At 48.2% G+C, this 22857-nt stretch overlaps 1 protein-coding gene across 2 annotated transcripts; it reads left to right on the top strand.

Annotated features, from left to right (window-relative positions):
- The first annotated feature begins 14729 nt into the window (after window positions 1–14729).
- Window positions 14730–21322, top strand: EGR2 (early growth response 2). Of its 2 annotated transcripts, XM_044239607.1 has the most exons (3): window positions 14730–14825; window positions 17386–17494; window positions 18840–21322. In XM_044239607.1, the coding sequence occupies exons 2-3, from the start codon at window positions 17476–17478 to the stop codon at window positions 20087–20089; spliced, it is 1269 nt and encodes a 422-aa protein (XP_044095542.1). In that variant the 5' UTR covers window positions 14730–14825; window positions 17386–17475; the 3' UTR covers window positions 20090–21322. The 2 variants fall into 2 exon arrangements, with proteins under 2 accessions (XP_044095542.1, XP_044095543.1); XM_044239608.1 differs by lacking the exon at window positions 14730–14825 and having other exon boundaries at window positions 16949–17494.
- Window positions 21323–22857: the final 1535 nt, after the last annotated feature.

The following is a 22857-nucleotide window of genomic DNA, read 5'->3' as shown; positions in this document are numbered from 1 at the left end:
GACTCACTGCAATTTGGAAATTCTCAGCTGCAGCCCTCACTTTAAGAAAAATTATTATTATCATCTCTGACTAATAACTAGCAAAGTCAAAGTGAAAAAATAACTCATTGGGGATGCAGAGAAAGTTCTTTTTTTAAATCTTTGTATCGAGCTGCCATGTACAATAAGGTAAATGCAAAGAAATGTAGATAACAAATCTTAAAATATTAACTGGGTCATTATGCCAATTAACATTTAATTTTATCTATCCCATCACATTTTATCTATAATAGCATCACAGGCAACAGTTATTGCCACAGACTTTTGAGAGTTAATTAAAACCCCTGAGACAGAACCAACAAAAGGCCATTCTTCTTCTTTTTTTTAATTCATAGAAATTTAAGCAATCAACTTTCCATTTTGAAAATTTACTCCAAATGGAAACTTTGAGAACCAGGGCCAGAGAGAGGTGTCTATCCTTCCTGTCAACTGCCTGTAACCAAGCTCCCCCTGCCTCTCAATGAGGCAAAGTCGAATAAAAAAAAAAAAAAAAAAAAAAAAAAGAATAAAAGACAGAGACAGACTTCTGGCCCTTCTGCCCAATGTGAAGGGTTCCCGTCCCTGCTGGAAGGAGTGGACTTCCCCCCGCAGCTCAAGCAAGTTCTCAGTTCCTATTCCGTCCAGGAGCCCTGCTGAAGAGCAAGCAGAGGCTGATGCTAAAAGGCATCCTTGTGTTCCTCATGGTTCATTTCTAGCAGGGGTTGTAAATCCCAGGGGAGCTGTCTGCACAGTGGGTGCAGACCAGAGCTGATCAGTCAATGGGGGTTGCAACTATGGACAGTCCAGGGACCAGGGCCTGGAAGAGAGTGGGGAAACTGTCTTTAGGGGACTGCCACATCTTGGGGGATCTTTGAGATTGTTAGTGCTGTGCGCAAGGCTAAGGTGTTTTTTTGTTTGCTTTTTTTTTTTGCCCTCTATCTATCATTCTATTGTAAAACCAAGCCTGTATAATTTGGGGCCCACCTTCTCCTCACAAAGAGCCTCATAGCCACTTTTTGGTGAGGTGTCTGTGTAGTAATTCTCAGAGCATTCTGATGGAAAAAGAATGTTTAACTGGTGCTAAATGCAACTGCCTTCATTTTTGAGTGGGCTGCATGAAAGCATATTTCTCCTTTCTTGACAGGGTTCAATAATCTTTGTCTGGAAAACTAAAGATGATCCATACACACCTAGCTTATGTTTATGGGTCTGCAAATACAGTAGCCAAACTTTTTATCAATCTTCAGGTTAAGGCCCCAGGAACCATTAATTTTACCAATTGGCTGCTATACCTTATGTTTGGAATATGTTTTGTCTTTTATTGTTTATTTATTTATTATTCCTATTTTTAATGTTCCAAGTTTTTATTTAAATTTAAGTGAGTTAACACATAGTGTACTATGAGTTTCAAGAGCAGAATTTCGTGATTCATCACTTCTAACACCGAGTACTCATCACAACAGGCACCCTCTTTAATCCCCATCATCCATCTAGCCCTCCCCCCACTCCACTCACCTCCTCTCCAGCAACCCTCAGCTCGTTCTCTGTAGTTAAGAGTCTCTCTTATGGTTTGCAAATGACATATCTGATAAAGGGTTAGTATTCAAAGTTGATAAAGAACTTAGAAAACTCAACACCCAGAAAACAAATGATCCAGTTAAGAAATGGGCAGAAGACATGGATAGACATTTTTTCTTTTTTTTAAAATTTTTTAAATTTATTTCTTTTCAGAAAAACAGTATTCATTATTTTTTCACCACACCCAGTGCTCCATGCAATCCGTGCCCTCTATAATACCCACCACCTGGTACCCCAACCTCCCATCCCCCTGCCACTTCAAACCCCTCAGATTGTTTTTCAGAGTCCATAGTCTCTTATGATTCACCTCCCCTTCCAATTTACCCCAACTCCCTTCTCCTCTCTAACACCCCTTGTCCTCCATGCTATTTGTTATGCTCCACAAATAAGTGAAACCATATGATAATTGACTCTCTCTGCTTGACTTATTTCACTCAGCATAACATTTTTTCTAAAGAAGACATCCAGATGGTCAACAGATACATGACAAAATGCTCAACATCACTCATCATCAGGGAAATGCAAATCAACACTACAATGAGATACCACCTCACACCTATCAGAATGGCTAAAATTAACAATACAGGAAACAACGGGTGTTAGTGAGGATGGGGAGAAAGGGGAACCCTTTTACACTGTTGATGGGAATGCAAACTGGTGCAACCACTCTGGGAACAGTCTGGAGCTTCCTCAAAAAGTTAAAAATTGTACTAGTAGGTGTTTACCCAAAGGATAAAAAGTACAGATTTGAAGGGGTACCTGCACCCTGATGTTTATAACAACATTATCAACAATAGCCAAATTATGAAAAGAACCCAGACATCCACTGACAGATGAATGGATCAAGAAGATGGTATGTGTGTGTGTGTGTGTGTGTGTGTGTACATATGTATACATATATATATATATATATATATATATATGGTGTGTGTGTGTATACATATATATATGTATGTGTGTGTGTATATATATATATATATGGAATATTACTTAGCCATCAAAATGAATGAAATCTTGCCCCTTGCAATGATGTGGTTGGAGCTAGAGAGTATTATGCTAAGTGAAGTCAGTCAGAGAAAGACAAATACCATATGATTTCTCACATATGTGGAATTTAAGAAACAAAACAGATGAACATAGAGGAAAGGAAAAAAAAAGAGAGAAGGAAGCAAACCATAAGAGAGATTTCTTTGTCTCTTATTAAGAATCAAGCAATGAATCAATCTGCCAGTGTTTGTTGGTCATCTCTCACAGCCATGCTGCTCTGTTAGATGTAGGACAGAGATGTGTACTGAGCTAGGAAGGACATAGTCCCACCTAAGTCTGGAGAAATGAGTGACCTTCCTGTGCTTTGCTTCATCTATGGCCATTACCACGCTCGTGATTGTCCTCCCGCTTCTTGGGACCCTGTACCAAAATTTTCAACATGTCTGATAATACTGACCATGTCCTTCATGCGTTCTATTGATTTGTGCACTCCCCTTAACTCTTTCCTGGACTATGGTTCCAAGAGGCAGGGACTCTAATTCCTCTTGCATTCTCTGTAACCTCTGGCACAGGACCTAACACGCACTAGGTCTCAAAATACTTAACGGATCATTTCATCAGCAATGCCCTCCTTCCTCAATTTTGACAGATGATGTTTGTTTAACTGTCAAGGATAATTTACCTGACATTCTTGATTCTTTTGGAACACGACAATGAAAGATCTGACATCTTTCTTTGCACGTCTATTTTCTCTTAACATAATTTATTGATGATTTGTGTGTATGTGTGTTTTATATAACCAGGTCCCAGTGAAGTCAGCCAATCTTGATCAACTTATTTTTGATTTTTAAAAATTATATAAACTATAGTTTTGTTTCAAGAGCCCAAATTAAAATACATCACTGAAATTAAAGTAAGCCCGCAGGAGTGCCATTAGGGTATTTAAGACCAAGTGTTGATAATAATGGTATTTACTAACTGAAATTTAACAGTATTCATTAAAAAAATAACATGCAGCCCTCACAGCCTTAGACCAAAGAATATAAGTTACTTTAAATTTCTGTACTCTAATTAGATAGAAAAATCATTCCTTTTCTTCCTCCTATCTCCTTTCCATTATACCTATATCATATTAAGTGGAACATCCATTTGAAAGAATTAATGGAATCCCAGGGTCTTACCTGAAGTTTGAAAAAGAATAAATCACCTTGACTTATAAAAGTGAAAAGAGATGCCAGTAGTTACAGACGCAGTCTGTCTACCTTCTAAGCTCAACCCGTAAGTACATCTGAAAACTGATTTGCTCCATCCACTTGCACGTGCCTCGGCACACGCAAGGCAGTGGGATTCAATCAAAATGATTTCATGAAGAACAATTTCTAGAATTATCTGATCTCTTCATAGGAGGAACCAGAGCCTATTTTTTTCTTTAGAGGAGGGAAGCCTCTTCTCCAGACCTAAGCTGATTTGCTTTATCATGACTTGAGAGGAAAGCAGAGTCTAGTTTGGGGTGATGTTGAGCCTGTAGGGCGTGGGCTCCCCCGGGTCCTCAGGGTCACTTAAGAACAGACTGCCAAAGCCTCACAGTGCCTTGGGTGCTGCACAAATACTTCTGTTTTACAGATAAGGCAGCTGGGACCCACGGAGGAAAAGGGACCATACTAGGGTAGTAGATCCCAAACCTAGCTGATCACTGCTCTTTCGTTTCATTTCATTCAACAAATGCTTACTGTACTCTCTGTGCTAACACAATACTCTCAGTGTTGGGCATCGAGTGGTGGTTGTGACAGCTTTGGTTCCTTCTGTTTGTATGCCCAGCACTAAGGACACTGCACGGTGATGGACAGGGATGAGTGACCAGGGAAGAGTGGGAGGGTCTGGGGAAGAAAGGCTTATGCTGAGATCTGAAGGAGCTGTCCATTCTGCTGCTGAAACAGAATCCTGGGTAGCTGAGAGACAATAGTAATTTATTTATCACAGTCTTTGAGACTGGAAAGTCTACGATCAAGGCACCAGCAGATTTTGTGTCTGGCAAGAGCTCACTTTCTGGTTCACAGGTGGCTATCTTTTCATTGTGTCTTCACAAGATGGAAGGGACCTGGGAGCTCTCCAGGACCTTTTTGATAAGGTCACTAATCTCATTCATGAGATCCCCACCCTCATGACCTAATCACCCCCAAAAGCCCCACCTTTAAATACCATCATACTGGGGAACAGATTTCAACATACAAATTTTAGGGGCACATGACATTTGGTCTACAGGACTAGATGTGGGATGATCAAAGGGATGGGACAGTAACTATTCCAGATGAAGGGAGTGGTGAGAACACAGGCTCTAAAATGGAAAGGAGCTTGGGATTTTTAAGAGGTGGCCCAACATGGTGAGCATGGGGCAGGAGGAAAGAGTTATGGTTGGAGGCATAGGACACAGCCAGGACGTGTAAAGATTTATAGGTCATGGAAAGGAGTATGGATTTTTTTTAAAAAATTGCAATAGGCTGTCAGCTCATCATCAATTTTAAAGATTTTATTTATTTATTTGACAGAGAGAGATCACAAGTAGGCAGAGAGAGAGAGAGAGAGAGAGAGAGGAGGAAGCAGGCTCCCTGCTGAGCAGAGAGCCCGATGCGGGACTCGATCCCAGGACCCTGAGATCATGACCTGAGCCAAACGCAGCAGCTTAACCCACTGAGCCACCCAGGCGCCCCAAATTTAACATTTTTTTTAAAAGATTTTATTTATTTATTTGACAGAGAGAGATCACAAGTAGGCAGAAAGGCAGGCAGAGAGAGAGAGGAGGAAGCAGGCTTCCTGCTGAGCAGAGAGCCCAATGCGGGACTCAATCCCAGGACCCTGAGATCATGACCTGAGCCAAACGCAGCGGCTTAACCCACTGAGCCACCCAGGCGCCCCAAATTTAACTTTTTTTTTTTTAAAGATTTTATTTATTTATTTGACAGAGAGAGATCACAAGTAGGCAGAAAGGCAGGCAGAGAGAGAGAGGACGAAGCAGGCTTCCTGCTGAGCAGAGAGCCCGATGCGGGACTCGATCCCAGGACCCTGAGATCATGACCCGAGCCGAAGGCAGCGGCCCAACCCACTGAGCCACCCAGGCGCCCCCAAATTTAACTTTTTAAGAGGGCATTTTCTTTGTTGTTTTTATTGTTTTAGTATAGATTGTTGGGACCAGGCTTCTGATGAGTCAGAAGTGAAACTGGACCAACACAAGTACTGGCCAGTTCCTGGACTACAAGGCAGCTCCTTACACTGTACTAATGAATCTCTTGCCACTCTCTGGGCAAACATGAAATTGGGGGGCAGTGTTACCCATTAGATAAGGTAAAATTGACAAATTTTAGCCACACACACAACACATTTCACCTAAAAATACTATGTGATCATCTTTGAGCAGACCGTGGCATAGGCTAGCTCAGCTTGGAAAAAAAAAGAAACCATCAAGGCCCTCCATCCATGAAGTTGATGAATTTGACCCCTCCCCCTGGTCAGGCTGGTCACCCCACTAGGGTAGACCCAACCACACTTACATCACACTACACAGATGAGAATCTCTTCTGATTGCACCACAGGCTGATAACCCGGAGGGTGGCAAGCAGTGAGTCAGTGCCAACCTCACCGAAATGGGACAAACGAGGACCACATGGGAAGGATCTGGGGCTGGTGGCCCCCAAATTGCCTTCAGTGACCTTGGAGACTAGGAGCAGGCTGGTTGTCGGCTATTGTTATTTAGCTTTATGTTGTCTTTCTCTCCCACTGGGGGCAAAATGACATAGGGGTACAAAACAGGGTCAAGCATACACCTGGGGAAGGAAACACATGACCTAAATGTTAACTGGCCACCAGCCATCAAAATGTCATAGAGAGTTCACAAACATTCAAGGGCCTGGGCCTTCCCATCTGGTGGCTGGGGCTCAGGTTAGACAGAGCTCTCAACATCAGCCCCATGAGACCTGACTGGGAATACCAGCTCCACCTCCTCAAGAGCTGTGTGGGCTTAGATAAGTGCCTTGGCCTCTCTGGGTCTCACCTGGCTTCTACGGGCAGTGGGAAAGGTGAACATGGCCTTGCCAAGATCGCAGGGCTGTGTTCAGAGTCCCAAAGGAAGTAATGTGTGTGAAAGGGATTTGGGAAGGATAGAGAGCCACATAAAATGTCTGATGAGGCTTTACAAGCTCTGGGAAGTGTGGGAAATCAGGAAGTTCATCAAAGAGTTGATATGGAAGCTGAAAGGATCAAAAGAAAAACTCCAGGGGACAGGCTGTAGGAACCGAGATTGTCCATGTTAAATGGGAGAGGTCGAGGGCCATATCCAGCCCAGGACTGGTTCTTATTCAGAACATCATGACTAACTTCTTTCATGTCTCCTGAAGAGAAAACAAAATAAAATGCATAATTAAAAAAAGAAGAAGGAGCATTTTCTATCCTTGAAGAATGAATGTCTTGCAAGCATGTTAAATACCAGAATGTGTTACTGAAAGCAAGTTTGGTAATTTTTTCTCTAATGGCCTTACAGGAGATTTGTACCTGAGTGTGGGTGGCTTAAATGTGATTCTGGCTGAAGATAAGGGAAGATACTACACTACAAATAGAGCTTTTCCTCTTTCTTCGTTCCTTCCTCCCTCCCTTCCTTTCTCTCTCTCTCTCTCTCTCTCTCTCTCTTTCTTTTGTTCTTGGAATTAAGTTCACAGGAATCCCCAGGCTGTAGGCTACATGAAGACAGGGAGTTTTGCTCATGGACACGTTCCAAGCACATAGCACTGTACCTGGTGAATAGTAGGCACTTAATAAATCTTCACTGAATGGAGGAACAAAAACCTGTGGCTTGTGCCAGCATTTGAAAGCAAGACGGCCCATCCTATGTAGTCACCTGCTCTCTGCTTCCCCTACCTAAGGAACCCTGGCATGTCCACATGTCATGGGCCAGCTTCCTAAGTTGCAGCGGCTTTCAGACACCCAGGAATTTGCACAGAGTGGAGGGAGCCCATTCCTTTTCAACTTGCACTACCAAACTTTTACCTGAAGTATATACTGGGCTTCCGGACATCATTTTCCATTGATTTGATTTGGAGCTGCCATTACATGACAGAGAGTCAAGATGAGAAGCCTGAAGCATGGGAAAGGCAAGGAAAATAAGTCTTCTCTTGAGGTACCTTCACCTGAGGATTTCTGAGTAACAGATGAAGGGGCTACAATGGTCATTTTGGTCATGTCTTCGGTGTTTCTTGTTTCATAAAATCCGAACAGAGGGAAGAAAGGATCTAAATTGTTCCGGTTTTTCTCTTTTTGAAATTTCCATGGGCTGTTGCTTACATGATCATTTTTTAAAAAAGATGTTATTTATTTGAGAGTGAGAGCATGGGCGGGGGAAGGGCAAAGGGAGCGGGAGAAGCAGACTGCCTGCTGAGCAGGGAGCTCCACCTACAACTTAGGCTGAAAGGGCTTGATCCCAGGACTTGATCCCAATGGCTCCAGGATCATGATCTGAGTCAAAGGCAGCCGCTTAACCATCGGAGCTGCCTAGGCACCCTAACTAATCGTATTTTTAAAGAGCAAACGTTCTAATTCTAAGAGGCTAGGAGTTGCCAGGTTTCTGGGGAGGCTCTGATTATGTGCTTACAAGGGCCATTGACTGAATTGTTCCGTTACCCACTGGTGATCACACTGTAACCACAATATTCTCTCAGGCACAATAGCCCTTGAGCAGAAACATACATTCTAGTTAATTATTAGGATAAAAGAAGTTGGGAGACCACGTGTCAAGGCCTCTATTTAGCATCAGGAAAGTAGACTTGCCAAGGACGCATTCCAAAGGCCCCAAACCTCTGAGGCACACGTTCCCCAATCCCATCTTCCGATGAAAAGGACAACACAGATCTGGGCCACCTTCCTGTGGGCAGGAGGGAGGCAACAGACGGCTCTGGAGGGCCTCAGGTTTGGTCAGTTCAACAGTTGATGCCTCGTCCCTGTCCTGAAATCATAGACACCGCCTCCTGCGACCCCATCCCAATCTACATTCAGCTCGGTTATTAAAGGTCCGGCAACCTGTGCAGTTGCTCTGGGAGACGACAATTGGCTTTGCAGTGCCTGCCCTGCCTTTCAGAACACGTTCTTGATTCTCTCCCTTTGACTCAGCACGGTGCTCTGGCTGAGGGCGGCTGAGGCAGGTATGCCCAGGCCCACTGTAAAGATGAAGAGCCCAAGGCTGGGAGAGAGACATTAAGTAGCTTGTCTAGTTACACAAGCTAGGGGAGGTCCTGGGAGCACCTGCTGACAGGCGATGGCATCACCCTGCTTGGGTTCCCATCTTCGCCCTTCCGCTTAAGTAGCTCTGTGGCTTGGGTTTTTGTGACTCAGTTTCTTCATCTGTAATGTGAGAAAACTACTGATATCTGCTTCATGGTGTGGTTGGTAGGCTAAGAGATAAGGCAACATAGACAGCAGAGTGCTTAGTACACTTCCGTGCTTGGTCGATTATTAGCCATTATTATCATTAAGGATACTATTACTACTGAGAGATATCATGGAGCCCGATTCCCAATCCTCCCAGTGCTCTTTTGCTGCAGTGATGCACCAGGCAATGGTTCTGCCACTCTCCCGCCCTCCAATCCTTTCCCTCTGCCCTCACCACCTTCCTTACTCAAGACAGTGGAAACTCAAACTCTCTTTCCAAACACTGTGGCCTTTCTGGTTGCTATTTAAAAGCTTGGGCAGGCCTGAGGGGATGTGATGTCTCTACATCTTTGTGGCATATGGCTGAGAAGTATCATCAGATAGGGGCAAAGAATAGCCTATCTTCCTCACAAAGCTGCCACCCAAGGCTTGAGTGAGGCAAGAAGAGGAGGCCCTGTTGCTTCCTCCCAGCTTCCTTGGAATTCCTTGGAATTAAATTCCCAGGAATTTCACCAACCCAAGATAATGCCACCAGTCTGCGGCAGAGGTGGAACTGGGAAGGAGGGTCTTGGGGCTCCTTACCCTGAGTCCCTTCCACTCCCCTGCTACATGCATTGCCCTGCATCTGTGACCAGTGGAGGGAAGAGTCAGGAAAGATGGAGGCTGGCCTACAAAGGGCCTCTGGGTTGATGTCCCCACAGTGGTCTTCACTCGCGGCTGCCGCTGGGTCAGTGGTATGCATTGTGCTGAGAACAGATGGTGGCAGCTTGGAACTTTCTGATTTAAACTTTCCGCGAAGGGCCTATCTGAAAAGAAGCCCTTCAGAGGCTGTTTTCTGGGGTCCTCGTCCTTACTGGAAGCCCAGCTTCTCCTAGAGAAATCATTAGAAATGTCACGTTGTAGGCTGGGGAGAATTAGTTAATCAGGAGCTCTCTGCTTAGATAGCATATGCAAATCTCAGATGGTCCAGGCCTCATTCTTCTGGATGGAGTTGAAAAAGGAACAGCATAGAGAGTACATGAGACAAAGCAGGAGGCAAGTCCCGTCCCCAGGTTACACGAAGACTAGGAATGTTTCTCATGGAGCCCTGCCTGCAGATTTCACAGGTCCCTTGCTAGCCCACTCTCCCTAAATTTTAAATTTCTATCCTGTACTTCTAAACCTCTTGGAAAAACACCAGTATTATCATTATGCATTTTGATCTTCTGGGGGGATAAAAGATGTCATGTCAATTAGGTCATTATTAATGTGGAACTTGGCTTTTGAAGTTCAGATGACTCTTTCCACAAGGGCACAGCTTGTTATAAATTGCGTGCCAGTAATTGCTGCTCTCTGGGTTACCTTTTCTCCTTACAGCCGAAACCTGAAACTCCTCAGTAATACTACCATCGTTATTCTTGGAAGCTGGAAATCTGAATTTGGGGAAAAAAATATCACAAATGCTTCATGCGTCAGTATTGGATGTAGAGCTACTCTTCCTGCTTTTATCTGCTGCTGGTTGTGCTCTGTCACGTGATGTACCTGAGAGCTGTGGGCCTTGGCCATTGAGAGAATGGGGTTCATATTCTGGCTCAGCAACTTCCCAGTTGTGTGAATTTGGGTAAACTCTATCTTCCTGAGCCTTATGTCCCTCATCTGTGAAATGGGACGAAACGGCCCAATTCTGCAAGATGGTTGTGAAGAATAAAGCAACAAACCTAGAAAAATAGAGTGTAATGTCTATCTACAAAGTAGATGTGCAGTAAGAATAATAATTTAAAAGCTAACAATTAGTGAATACTTATTATGTCCCAAATGGTATGCCATGTGCTTTTCATATATCACTATATTTAATCCCCAATATACCCTATGAGATATGTATTATTACCTTTTCCCTTTTTATAGATGAGTAAACTGAGGCACAGAGAAGTTACATAAATTGCTTAAGAACACACAGCCAGGTACTGTCAGAATTAGGATTTAAATCTAGGGCCTAGGATTCAAATCTAGGCCATCTGGGCCTCCAAAGCTCATAATCTTAACCACAAGAAATGGTGGCCATTCTTGTCAAGATTATTAAATTGAAATATAAAGTGTTCAATTTTTTTTGTTTTGTTTTGTTTAAATGCTGCAAAGCAACTATTTTGACAACTGGATGCAGTGACTGGCCCTGTCCCATTCTCAACATAAAAAGAAAGCTTCTGTAGGAAGTTTGACATTATTTGGAAAAAGGAAAATTGCTTTCCATAACCTGGTAATGTAAGCAGGCTACGGACATGTGTATGGAAAAAAAAAATCCAGAAATTCCCTAGTTACAGTGAACTTCATTTTTCATACATTTAAACGTATAAACTGAAAGATTAAACATTTAAAGACATAAAAAAGGCGGTGGGGATTTGGAATGGAGGTTTTACTTTGAGCCTTTGTGACCAAACGGACAGACTACCACTTATTAACCTGGACCACAGACTGGTAGGTACCTCGTCTTCAACAATTGTGATAAATGGGGCACTGATCTGCTTTTTATTTTTTTTGCCAGCAGTGGTAAAGTGATCAGTAGGTTTGACATGATGTGTTTCTACTAGAGAGGCTGCCCTTCTCCAGTTTATTCATTTTCAATGGGACAAAATTCACTTGGCCTGTCATTTCCTGATTGAGAAATAGACAAATAAGGAATGTTATTTCACTAAGACTGTCACTGAAACACAATACTGATGTCAATAAGCATTTGTCTATGTTCCCTCTTCTTGCTGAAATCTTGTTGGCATGTTCTCATTCATTTGCAGAAGCTGACTGGTAAAAAAAAAAAAAATCACAAAATTTAAAATTATAATGCCATTGTCATTAGCCAGAAAAGATAATAGCAGAGAAAAAGGACAGCTCTTGTAGAGCTTAAAATCTCTTGGGGGTGGGGTCAGGGGGCTGGCGTATGGCTTGGGAAGGTCATCCTCAGCCCCAGTGCACTAGGTATGAAAGGTGGACTAAAGGTTCCCACCCTCTTCATTCTGCGAATAAATACACTCTGCTTCCTCCCACACTGGGGCCTTTTCACACCTGTTTTTTTTCTCCTGGGAATGCTTTCTCCACTGAACTTTCCTTAATACCTTGCTCATCCTTCAGATCTTGGGTTAGAGAAGCCTTCCTTAACATTCTAGGCTCGGTTGGGTCCTCCATCCTTTTCCTTCACTGGGGTCAAACACTGTCGTTTTTTGTGGTTGTGTATCTGTGTGATTGACTGCCAGCTCCATGGGGACAGGAGCCAGGCCTGGTTTTAGGCACCACTGTATGCCCAGGGTTTGTCCTAGCTCTTGAGACATAGCAGGTGCTCAAGAAATATCTGTTGACATGTGCTTTGGCAGCACATACACTAAGAAATATCTGTTGACTTATTGATGGGTCACCCTTGAGGGTGAGCTGAGTACCCCCTGCTTAAGCCAGTGTTGCTGCTGTTACAAAATGAGATCACAGGGCTCTTACTGCTTCCTCACCAGACAATTTGTGCCAACAAAACAATTTCTGTTGCAATGCTTCTCTCAGGCTTCCCAGCAACACTGATTGGCATAATCTGTGCTTGGTTAACAGTCTCTGGGATTACCAGATGCCTAGTGAGATGCTGAATGTGGGGAATGATTTATCCGTTTTCTCAGTACACAGGGGCACCTTTAAGAAAGGCTTGGCTGGATGGCAGAGTTGGCAATCAGCTTGATTTTCACTGAGATGCACATGTCCTATGCCATTCGAGTTCAGAGCCATAATCTCATGTGTGTCTGCAGTTAAGAGCAATTCTGACACCCCTTTGATTTCCACTCCGGTAGCTGAATTAGAATGGGAGTGAGTGAAAAGAACATTGCAATAGGATTGGCCTCTAATGATGTTAAAAATATTTCTTAATAAATCAAAATGCAAACATTAACACATTATTTGTGATATGCCTCATGGCTGATTGTGATTCTCAGTCCACATGGTGGGAGGGGGGCGGGGCAAGGGAACCTGGAAGCCACTTACAGAGGGGACCCTGAGGGCTAGCCTGAAACCTCAGGCTGCCAACCTTGCTCCTCCCTCCCAGCCCATCCCCCACTTGCAGGGGCAAGCCCACAAACTGCTACTTTTCTTGCCTTTTTACTTTTTGGGTCTGGAATTCAGGACAAAGCACATCTGAATCTGGCATTAATAACCCTGCCACATCTTGGAGTGCCCCATCTACTTGGGCATTTTGACAACTCTATTTTAAAGAAAGGTATTTATTTGTTTAGGTTTTTTTTTTTTTTAAGTTTTTTTGGGGGAGGGGTGATTTTAGGAATCAATTTATTTGTAATAGTTGGTTCTTTCAGTTTTTTGATCAGAGTAAGTTCAAGTGCCTAAAAGTAGAGGATACATCTCCATCCCAACTGCCACACACCTCCTTCCTTGCTTCTCTCCTCCCAGCACTGTATGGGCTCTGTAAACACCTGCGGAGTTTCTTCTGTCTCTACTTCTTTCTTCCTTCACTTACACCCTCCAGGAAGGATACTGTGCGCTTGAGTTCTCCTATTACAGGGCCTATTAGCATGCTGGCTTTGTGCCAGCCTGCTTACTCCATCCACAACATAGGTCTAGAGAGCCCAAGAATTCAAATTCTGCCTTCACCCTGGGGAGCGGTGTGCGTCCATGACGGTCCTCTGGCCCTTGCCATTTGAAAGCCCTGACCTCGGCTTTCCTCTCCTCAGAAATGCCAAAGAAAAGAGATGAAGTTGGCGCAGGTGACCTGTTTCTTCTCTAGTGGGCCGAGCTAGTCTCTCAATACTCAAATAGCTGTTCCCTTTCCGGAGCTGGGTCCCCCCCACCTCCAACCCACCCCACTCCACCCCACCCCACCCCAGAGAAGGATGTAGCGACCAGAACACTGTACTTGGAGTCCGAAGAGCAGACTGCAAGTTTGAATACCATCACTTATCAGCTGCGTGATTTTAGGCAAGTCACTTTAACTTTCCTATTGCTTACCACGCAGTGGCTCGCTGGAAATGAGTGTGCCTAGACTTCGTTCCATTAGCATTCTTTAAAAAAGAAGACAAAGAAGAAGGTGGTTACAGGAAGTATCTACTGACCCGTTTCCAGCAGAGGTTCAAGGAAGGGCCTCCCAGGACTGGTCCCAGGTGCCTTCCCGGGAGCCGGCGGAGCCTCTCGACTGCTCTTGGTCGCCCCTACCCCAGTCCACCCCAGGCACACCGCGGGCTTGACAGGGTGTAGCTCTTGAGAGAGGTTTGAGTTGTTGGAAAGCTCCGGATAATTCCAGAGGGTCAGTCACTCCCACTTGCGCACTCTAATGCGCTTGTCAGACGGGCCAGACAAGCCCGCCTCTCCTCGGTGGGGCCCCCTTGCCGGCCTCACCCCCAAACTCAGCCTCCTCCTTCGGGAAGGGTAACAGGCGAGGACCGCAAGTCTCTCCTATGCCAGTGCCGCCCCCAGCCTGCGTCCGGCCCTTTGCGCCCTTCTCAGCCGGCACTCGGGCGTCCAGGAGCTCCCCCTCCGGGCCGCGCGGGGTGGCCACCGACGGGGTTGTCAGCAGCACCGCCGCGGGGCGGCCCCGGCGACTCGCCCGCCCATGTGCGTGGAGAGGAGCGAAGCTCTAGCAGTCGCCGCGCCAGCGCCTGCTGGGTGCGTGTGGGTGCCTCACCTACGAGGCCGGCGGGGGCCGTAACCCGAGTCCCGCTGCCACGACCCACATTTGCATAATTTGGCTCCCCCCCCCCCGCCTTCTTTCGGACTCAAGGCTGGAGATGCGAGTCGGGCTCCCCTCCGAGGCGTCGTCTTGCCGGTGGTCAGCGCGGGGGCCGCGGGACCGGCCGGAGCGCAGGCGGAGTGGGCTGGCGCACGTGGTAAGAGCGCAGCTTTCTTTTCTTTCTTTCTCTCTTTATTTCTTCTTCTTTTTCTTTTTAATAAGAAATGGGACTTTGCACGTTTACACCGAGGGTGGGGTATCTACAAGGGCACTAACGTCGCTATGATTTCCTTCCTTTCCCTTTTATTTTTATCTCCAATTGGAAAAAGAGCGCGCAGTGCGAGCGGTAAACTTTCCCAATTTTTTCCTGGGCGTTTGGTCAGGAAAGTGGCCGGCCGCTCAAGAAGACGATTCCGCGGCGGGCAGGGGGAGACGCGACGCTTGGGTGGAGGAGTAGAAGGCGCTGCCGGCCTCCCCCGGGGCCTTCACCGCCGCGCGCCCGCCCGGGTGGGAGCGGGCTGGCTGCGGCGGCGGCCGCGGCAGGTGAGCGGCGGGAGAGCCGCCTGCAGCGCCTAGCTTCCTCCACGGCGTGGCGTCGTGGTTCTCGCCCGCCCGGGTCCCCACGAGGCTGGGGCCGTCCCGGGCCGGGGGCGGGAAAGGGCCTGGCTCGGCCAGGCCCTAGAGGCTATCCCCCGCGCTTCATCCCAGGTCTTGGCGGCTTTGGGGCGCAACGAAACCAGGCAGGCGGCGGCGAGCCGGCTTGGGCACCTGGGAGCAGCCTCCCGCGGGGCCCGGGTCAAGCCGGGAGCGCTGCGGCGGTGGGACGCGAGGCGGGAGTGGTGCGTGCAGCGAGCCAGAACCCACCGCTTTATGGACCTCTAGAAAGTTTTTTTAAAAATTGCTTTGGGAACTAAACAGGAAGGTTTCCATCCGGGACAGTTTTGTTGTTGTTGTCGTTATTTTTTACTCGAAAAGGGAAACGCGTGTGGGGGTGATGGCGGCTCGAAATTGGCCTTAGCGACGCAGTTGGCTGTCACTCGGGACCTCGCTGGGCTCACCGAGGTGGCTCTTGGCGAGGCAAAGCAACAAGATTCTGCCAAATGTGCCTGTAGGGCTCCGGGGTGGGCAGGGCGTACCCGCCGAGTGTAGCCATTCGGGGGTCGGGGGCTGCCGGTTCGGCGAAAGGTGAGGAGGGGCGTCTTGGCAAGGCACCCAGTGTAGCAACCCCCGGCGCGCGCTGGGCGGGCCGGGCGCTCTGTTGGCGAGGCAGGCGCCCCGGCGCGCTGTCAACAGGGAGGTGTGTAGCGTAAGGTGTGCGAGTGGGTGTGTGAAGAAGGCAGCGGGGGCGGGAGTGTGTAGCGGAAGTGGAGCGTGTGTGAGTGTAAGAGTGTGTGTGCGTGTGCGCGGCGGGGCAGGGTGAGTGTCCAAGCCTCCATCTGGACGCCCCCACACAGCCGACCGCCCAGACGCGCCGGGAAGGGCGCCCGCTCCGCGCAGCAGCTGAAGGGGGGCGGGGAGCGCGCGGGCAGAGGAGGGGGGGGTGTCTCCGGCTGAGGATTTCTCTCGAAGCTCGCCGCAGTTATTCTGCTCCTCCTAGGGTCTACCCCCCCCAGCCCCAAGATGCCCGAAATACTTAAACAAACAAACAACCCCAAACCTGTTCCGTTTTCGCTCCTGTATAAATAGAACAGACTTTCCAAAAAAGCAATACCGCATTCACTCTTATCACCAGCCACTTCTTTCCACCAAGTAATTCAGAAAAAAACAGTCAGCTTCCGTGAATGCATGCAGCTTTTTTTTTTTTTTTCTTCGGTGCCTCCTTTTGCTTGCGGTTTTGAGCTGCCAAGAAAGTGAGTAGGGGTTTGACTGTAGTGTCTCGGCTCCGCTCGGTTTCTTTCCGAAGTTTAATTTTCCGGAATGGCTCCCAAACAAGGGCTGGGGAGGCGGAGCCGCCGGCACCGGATCTTCGCCTTTTTTGGAAAGTCCCGGAGAACCGGAATTCCTCCCCGCCCGGGGAGACCTCGCCGCAGCTAGGACCCGCAAGCTCTTCCCGGGTGGCCTGAGCCAGACTCGCGGCGCGCTCGCTCCCAGCAGGGCCCTGCGCCCAGGATGGGGACTGGGCCTCGGGCTGCGCGCCCTAGACCCCAGCGATTCCCCGCTGAGAGCCGGGAGTCGCGAGCCCGGCGGAGCCCGCGCTGCCGAGCCCGTATGCAAATCGGCCATGTGACGGCAAGAAGCCGCCTGGCCCAGCCCTGTTCCTCAGTCCATATATGGGCAGCGACGTCACGGGCATTGAGGACCTGCCCATAAATACTTACAGCAACACTTTCCGTCTAACCGAGAGAGCAGCAATTGATTAATAGCTCGGCGAGGGGACACACTGACTGTTATAATAACACTACACCAGCAACTCCTGGCTTCCCAGCCGGAACACAGGAGAGAGTCAGTGGCAAATAGTCATTTTCTTCTTTCTTAGAAAAAATAGCAACTTGTTTGCTAGTTTTATTTGTTGGATTTTTTTTTTTTTTGTGGTTGCTTTTAAGCGTGGAGGGCAAAAGGAGATACCAACTTAGACTCAGTCCAATCCCTCTCCAAAACGGCTTCTCTGACGCTCCAGGTAGAGAGGGAGTTGGGTCTCCAGGTTGTGCGAGGAGCAAATGATGACCGCCAAGGCCGTAGACAAAATCCCAGTAACTCTCAGTGGTTTTGTGCACCAGCTGTCTGACAACATCTACCCGGTGGAGGACCTCGCCGCCACGTCGGTGACCATCTTCCCCAATGCCGAACTGGGAGGCCCCTTTGACCAGATGAACGGAGTAGCCGGAGGTAAGCCGCATGCCTCCTTCGCGGGCTGGGACCCACGCGGCTCGAAGGTGGTGGGTGGGGTGCGGTGCGTGTGCAGGACTTGGAGGAGAGGGTTGGGGCGCGAGGTGGATGGTGTTGACCCAGCCGGGTGCAGGAGAAGCCCGCGGGAGCAAGGACCGGATCGTTGGAGCTGGCGCGCGGGCAAAAGCACCCAGTCGTCAGGGAGCGGGCGTGCGTGCGCCGCGGCGCGCCCAGCCCCCGGCGGGCGCGGGGATGAGAGTAGAAGAGGTGCCCGACCAGTCGTCGGGCTTGTGCCGGCTCGTGGGCCGCCGGTACCCAGGCCTCCCCTCTCCCGGGGAAGGGACAAAGTGACGAGAAAGTTCGGAGCTCCGGAGAGCTGGAAAGCCGAGCGGCGGAGAAGCGCCAGAAGAAAGCTTCCGCCGCTCCCTCCCGGGCAGAACCGACCCCGGGAAAAATCTCCGAGCGCGTTCCGGGAGCGGCCAGAAGGAGCGCCCCCACCTGCGCGCCGCCCGCGAAGTTGAGGGGGTTGGCGAGGCGGGAAGAAGGAGGAGGAGGAGGGCGGGCAACGGCGGGAAGCGGCCCCCTGGCTGCCGAAGGAGGCCCGCGGGGGCACCGGCGCCGCTGGTTTCCTTGGCGATGCAGTGGAAAGTGGTCCGCCGCTGTCCCCGCTCCTTCCTCGAAGCTCCGCTACTGGCTTTGGGCTGGGGCGTGCGGGTGTTGGACAAGGCTGAGAAGGTTGGGAAAGGAAGGAAACCTATCGATTCCTTCCACTGCAGCGCCCCATACCCTCCAGCAGCCGTCAGCTGTAGCGCAGCGGGAGAGGGAGGGAGGGTAAGCACCGCGGAGGGGTAGCAGCCAGAAATCACTGATCTCTTTCTCAGGCTCCCCTCTCTCCAGCGGCACTGGCTGGGATCAGTCTCCTGGTTAGTGTCTGCTCTGGAGCCGCAGCCGTGGGACCCCCAGACAAAGAAGAGGGAGAGAATTTCCAGGCAGATGGGGATTTTTGATATTGTTGTTGCTATTATTGCGTGTTTTTATTGGGGATGAGAGCCACAGATGGCTGTGTGTGGGGGTTGGGAGTAGCTCATCCTGGCTTTCCTGGAGGTAGTTTGAGCCCCAGACTGTCACTGGCTGCCCGTGGGATCCTGGGCTACCCTCTTCTTACTGTCTTTGGTCTGCGGTTTTCCCACCTGTTGGACTCTGCCCCAAATCTACTGTGCCAGGATCTTGGGATTTGGGAATGGACCTATTAGAGGTCCTACGGGCCTCTAATTAGAGGGGATAACAAGGGATTCTTGGCTGCATTGCCATTGCTCCACCTCCATTGTTTCTATTCCCTCCCCAGATGGCATGATCAACATTGACATGACCGGAGAGAAGAGGTCCTTGGATCTCCCATATCCCAGCAGCTTTGCTCCCGTCTCTGCACCTAGAAACCAGACCTTCACGTACATGGGCAAGTTCTCCATTGACCCCCAGTACCCTGGTGCCAGCTGCTACCCAGAAGGCATCATCAATATTGTGAGTGCAGGCATCCTGCAAGGGGTTACCTCCCCTGCTTCGACCACAGCCTCGTCCAGCGTCACGTCTGCTTCCCCCAACCCACTGGCCACAGGACCCCTGGGTGTGTGCACCATGTCTCAGACCCAGCCTGACCTGGACCAACTGTACTCTCCACCGCCACCTCCTCCTTATTCTGGCTGTGCAGGAGACATCTACCAGGACCCCTCGGCATTCCTGTCAGCAGCCACCACCTCCAGCTCCTCCTCTCTGGCCTACCCACCACCTCCTTCCTACCCCTCCCCTAAGCCAGCCACGGACCCCGGTCTCTTTCCCATGATCCCAGACTATCCTGGATTCTTCCAACCACAGTGTCCAAGAGACCTACATGGTACAGCTGGCCCAGACCGCAAACCCTTTCCCTGCCCTCTGGACTCCTTGCGAGTCCCTCCTCCACTCACTCCACTCTCCACCATTCGCAACTTTACCCTGGGGGGCCCCAGTTCTGGGGCCACAGGGCCAGGGGCCAGTGGAGGCAGTGAGGGACCCCGGCTGCCTGGCAGCAGCTCAGCCGCCGCTGCGGCCGCCGCTTATAACCCGCACCACCTGCCGCTGCGGCCCATTCTGAGGCCTCGCAAGTACCCCAACAGGCCTAGCAAGACCCCAGTGCACGAGAGGCCCTACCCGTGCCCAGCAGAAGGCTGTGACCGCCGCTTCTCCCGCTCTGACGAGCTGACCCGACACATCCGAATCCACACGGGACACAAGCCCTTCCAGTGTCGGATTTGCATGCGCAACTTCAGCCGCAGCGACCACCTCACTACCCACATCCGCACCCACACGGGCGAGAAGCCTTTCGCCTGTGACTACTGCGGCCGCAAGTTTGCCCGGAGTGACGAGAGGAAGCGTCACACCAAGATCCACCTGAGACAGAAGGAGCGCAAAAGCAGTGCCCCCTCCTCAGCCGTGCCAGCTGCGTCCACGGCCTCGTGCCCCGGGAGTGCACAGGCTGGGGGGCCCCTGTGCGGCAGCACCAGCGGCACGCTGGGTGGAGGATCTCTGGCCCCTTGCTCCTCTCGGACCCGAACACCTTGAGATGAGACTCAGGCTGACACACCAGCTCCCTGAGGCCCCGGAGGCCCTTCGTCCCCTGGTCCACTCGAGCTGCACAACAAACACTACCAACCCTGTCCTGCCCCTCTGTCCCCTCCCTGGGCCAAGGGCCTTGGTGGAGCCCAGCACTGCCCCCTTTCCACCTAGAAGCAGGTCCTTCCTGAAACTTAGTCCACTTTAGTCTCTCTTAGGTGAGTTGACTCTCACCTCAAGTTAATGAGTGGGGAGGCTCCGAAGGGGGTCAGGTGGGGGCCCCTGGCCTAGAGGGCTGAGGCCTGACCCTGCTTTAAAGGGTTGTTTGACTAGGTTTTGCTTCCCCTGCTCTCTCATATTTTGTCCCATTACAGATTTTTTTACTCTGGACGTCCCAATTGGAGACTTTTCTACAGTAGGTTGGGAGATGCTGCTCCCTTCAGGTGGGGGCAGCAGAAAGAAGGAAAGCTGATGTGCACTTTATGGCTTGGGACTGATTTGGGGATTCTGTACAGTGAATGAAGCATGGCCTTTATGCTGCATTCTGTGGCCCTAGAACAGTGAATCAAAGCTTATCTAGTTGTTCCACCCCTTTAAGCAGTATGTATTATAAACTCAGAGAACGGAAGTGCAATGTGATGGGAGGGACATAGCAGTATCTGCTCCTTTTTGAGTTGAGAAACAGAGAGACTATTTTTTCAGTGTATATCCACTCAGATTTTGTGTATTTTTGATGTGCACTGTTCTCCAAGTTCTGAACCTTTGGGAAGAAAAGTAAAGCATTTATGATCTCTTGCAATGAGTCAGAGGTTAACTTATTTAAAGGGGGATGTACATATATTCTTTGAAACTAGGATGCATGCAGTCGTGTTGGAAGTGTCCTCGGTGCCTTGTGTGATGTGGACAATGTTACAGGGTCTGCATGTAAATGGGTTGCCTTACTATGAAAAAAAAATCACTCCCTGGGTTTAGTATGGCTGTATATTTCTGCCTATTAATATTTGGATTTTTTTTTTAGAAAGTATATTTTTGTATGCTCTGTTTTGTGACTTAAAAGTGTTACCTTTGTAGTCGAATTGCATATAAGAATGTAAATAATATTACTGGAGCTGACTTGTTTGGTTATTAGCTCTTAATAGTTGTGGAACTATAAATGATTTATTCTAATGCAAAAACCACTAACTGAAGTTCAGATAATGGATGGTTTATGACTATAGTGTAAATAAATACTTTTCAACAATATCTTTGCTGCAGAAATCATTTATGAAAGATTTCCTGGGCAGGAATTCCATGGTTATCCAGTGGGTTTTAGTACTTTGACCAAGCCAGGATCTCCAAATTTTCTTTTCTGGCCTTTCAACACCAGCCCGCTCACCCCCAAAGCAATCTCTATTCATAATCAAACACTAGTGTTCCGGGGATTTCCCCCATGCATTAGTGTAAAAGTGGGGAGGCGTTGTTTTGACTCATTGTTCCGTCCTCTGTAACAGCCTATAGCTTCTCTTGGCTCCTGAGTGGGCTCCGGAAAATAAATACTTACAAACAAGTGTCCACTCGGAGACTACACATTTGTGGCTCCTTTCAGAACCCTGACCAAGGCCAGGAACTCCGACGAGATGTGGCTTTGTGGAAAGTGTGGTGGCGTGGTCAAGCTGGAAATGACTTTTTTAGGTTCCAGGATTAGTCTCATGACCACAGAAAACTTTTTGAAAAATGCTATCGCCTCTTCAGATCAGAAATGCACCCAGATACTGCTGAAGGCAGCATTAATGGGTTGCCAAAGGAATTACCCCAGGACTCATTTCTCTCTAGTCTTCTCTCCCTGATTACCCCTATTTGGAAGGATCACTAATCTGCTATAGGTTTGGCGGGTCTAGAGACTATCAAAATACCCAGCTCATTAGATAAGATAGGTGTACAGCAGCCTAAGAAAATCTCAAAGAAAGACACTTTTTTAAATAGGTATATTTAAAATTAAATAGGCATTTATGGGCCTCCATGGGTACTGGCTAATGGTTTGCAAAAGAATACACTATAGGGTTCATTTTATTGCAAGCCTTTAGCAGTGATTTTAAAATCTAAAAGTCATATGAAGTAAGTGGGTTGGGTCTCTGTGAAGTTATCTACTCTAAAATTGGGCCTCAATATCATTTAAGTTCACCCGCAGCTTCTGGATCCTCACACGTGTAACCTGTTGGAATACCCACTGTTCAGCTAGATCATCTGAAAACTGCCATCTGTTTGTTCTTTGCCCCTGTCAGCCCCCTTCATACGTGGTTGATAATTGAAGGCCTTTATTTTAGAACAGACAGTGACACCTACTTTTTGCCCTACAGAACACTGGAATTTTGAGATCTAACTCGTGGAAGTAATTAATCCTTTTATTTCCTCTCCTTCTGTATTTCCAAGATGCAGAGTACCTCTTTCTGTAACTATGAAATAGAAATTTCTAAACTGCAGTGCCAGATTATTCTGGTAGCTTGTGTTACTCCATTAGATTTATATTTCCTAGTTTATCAGCATATTATCATCCTTGTTTGGCTAATTTTGTTAAAATATGTATAAAACAATGCCACATTTTGATAATTATATTTTTAATGAATACTTTGGTAGTTTTGGTAACTACCAAAACTTCAACTTTTTACAAAGCAGGACAAAAAAAGGTTTTTTTTGGTTTGTTTTTTAAATTTTATCTATTTATTTTTGAGAGAGAAGAGATCACATGTAGGCAGAGTGTCAGGCAGAGGGAGAGGGAGAAGCAGGCTTCCCAATGAGCA

The sequence above is a fragment of the Neovison vison genome, chromosome 2 (assembly GCF_020171115.1).
Source record: "Neovison vison isolate M4711 chromosome 2, ASM_NN_V1, whole genome shotgun sequence".
Taxonomy (NCBI): domain Eukaryota; kingdom Metazoa; phylum Chordata; class Mammalia; order Carnivora; family Mustelidae; genus Neogale; species Neogale vison.
The sequence above is the reverse complement of the archived record's forward strand: the minus strand, read 5'-3'. Positions and strand labels throughout refer to the sequence as shown.

Coding starts and splice junctions, on each gene's coding strand:
- EGR2 (XM_044239608.1), top strand. CDS start 17,326: ATGATGACCGCCAAGGCCGTAGACAAAATCCCAGTAACTCTCAGTGGT. Junction 17,495..18,839: donor GATGAACGGAGTAGCCGGAG/GTAAGCCGCATG, acceptor TTCCCTCCCCAG/ATGGCATGATCAACATTGAC.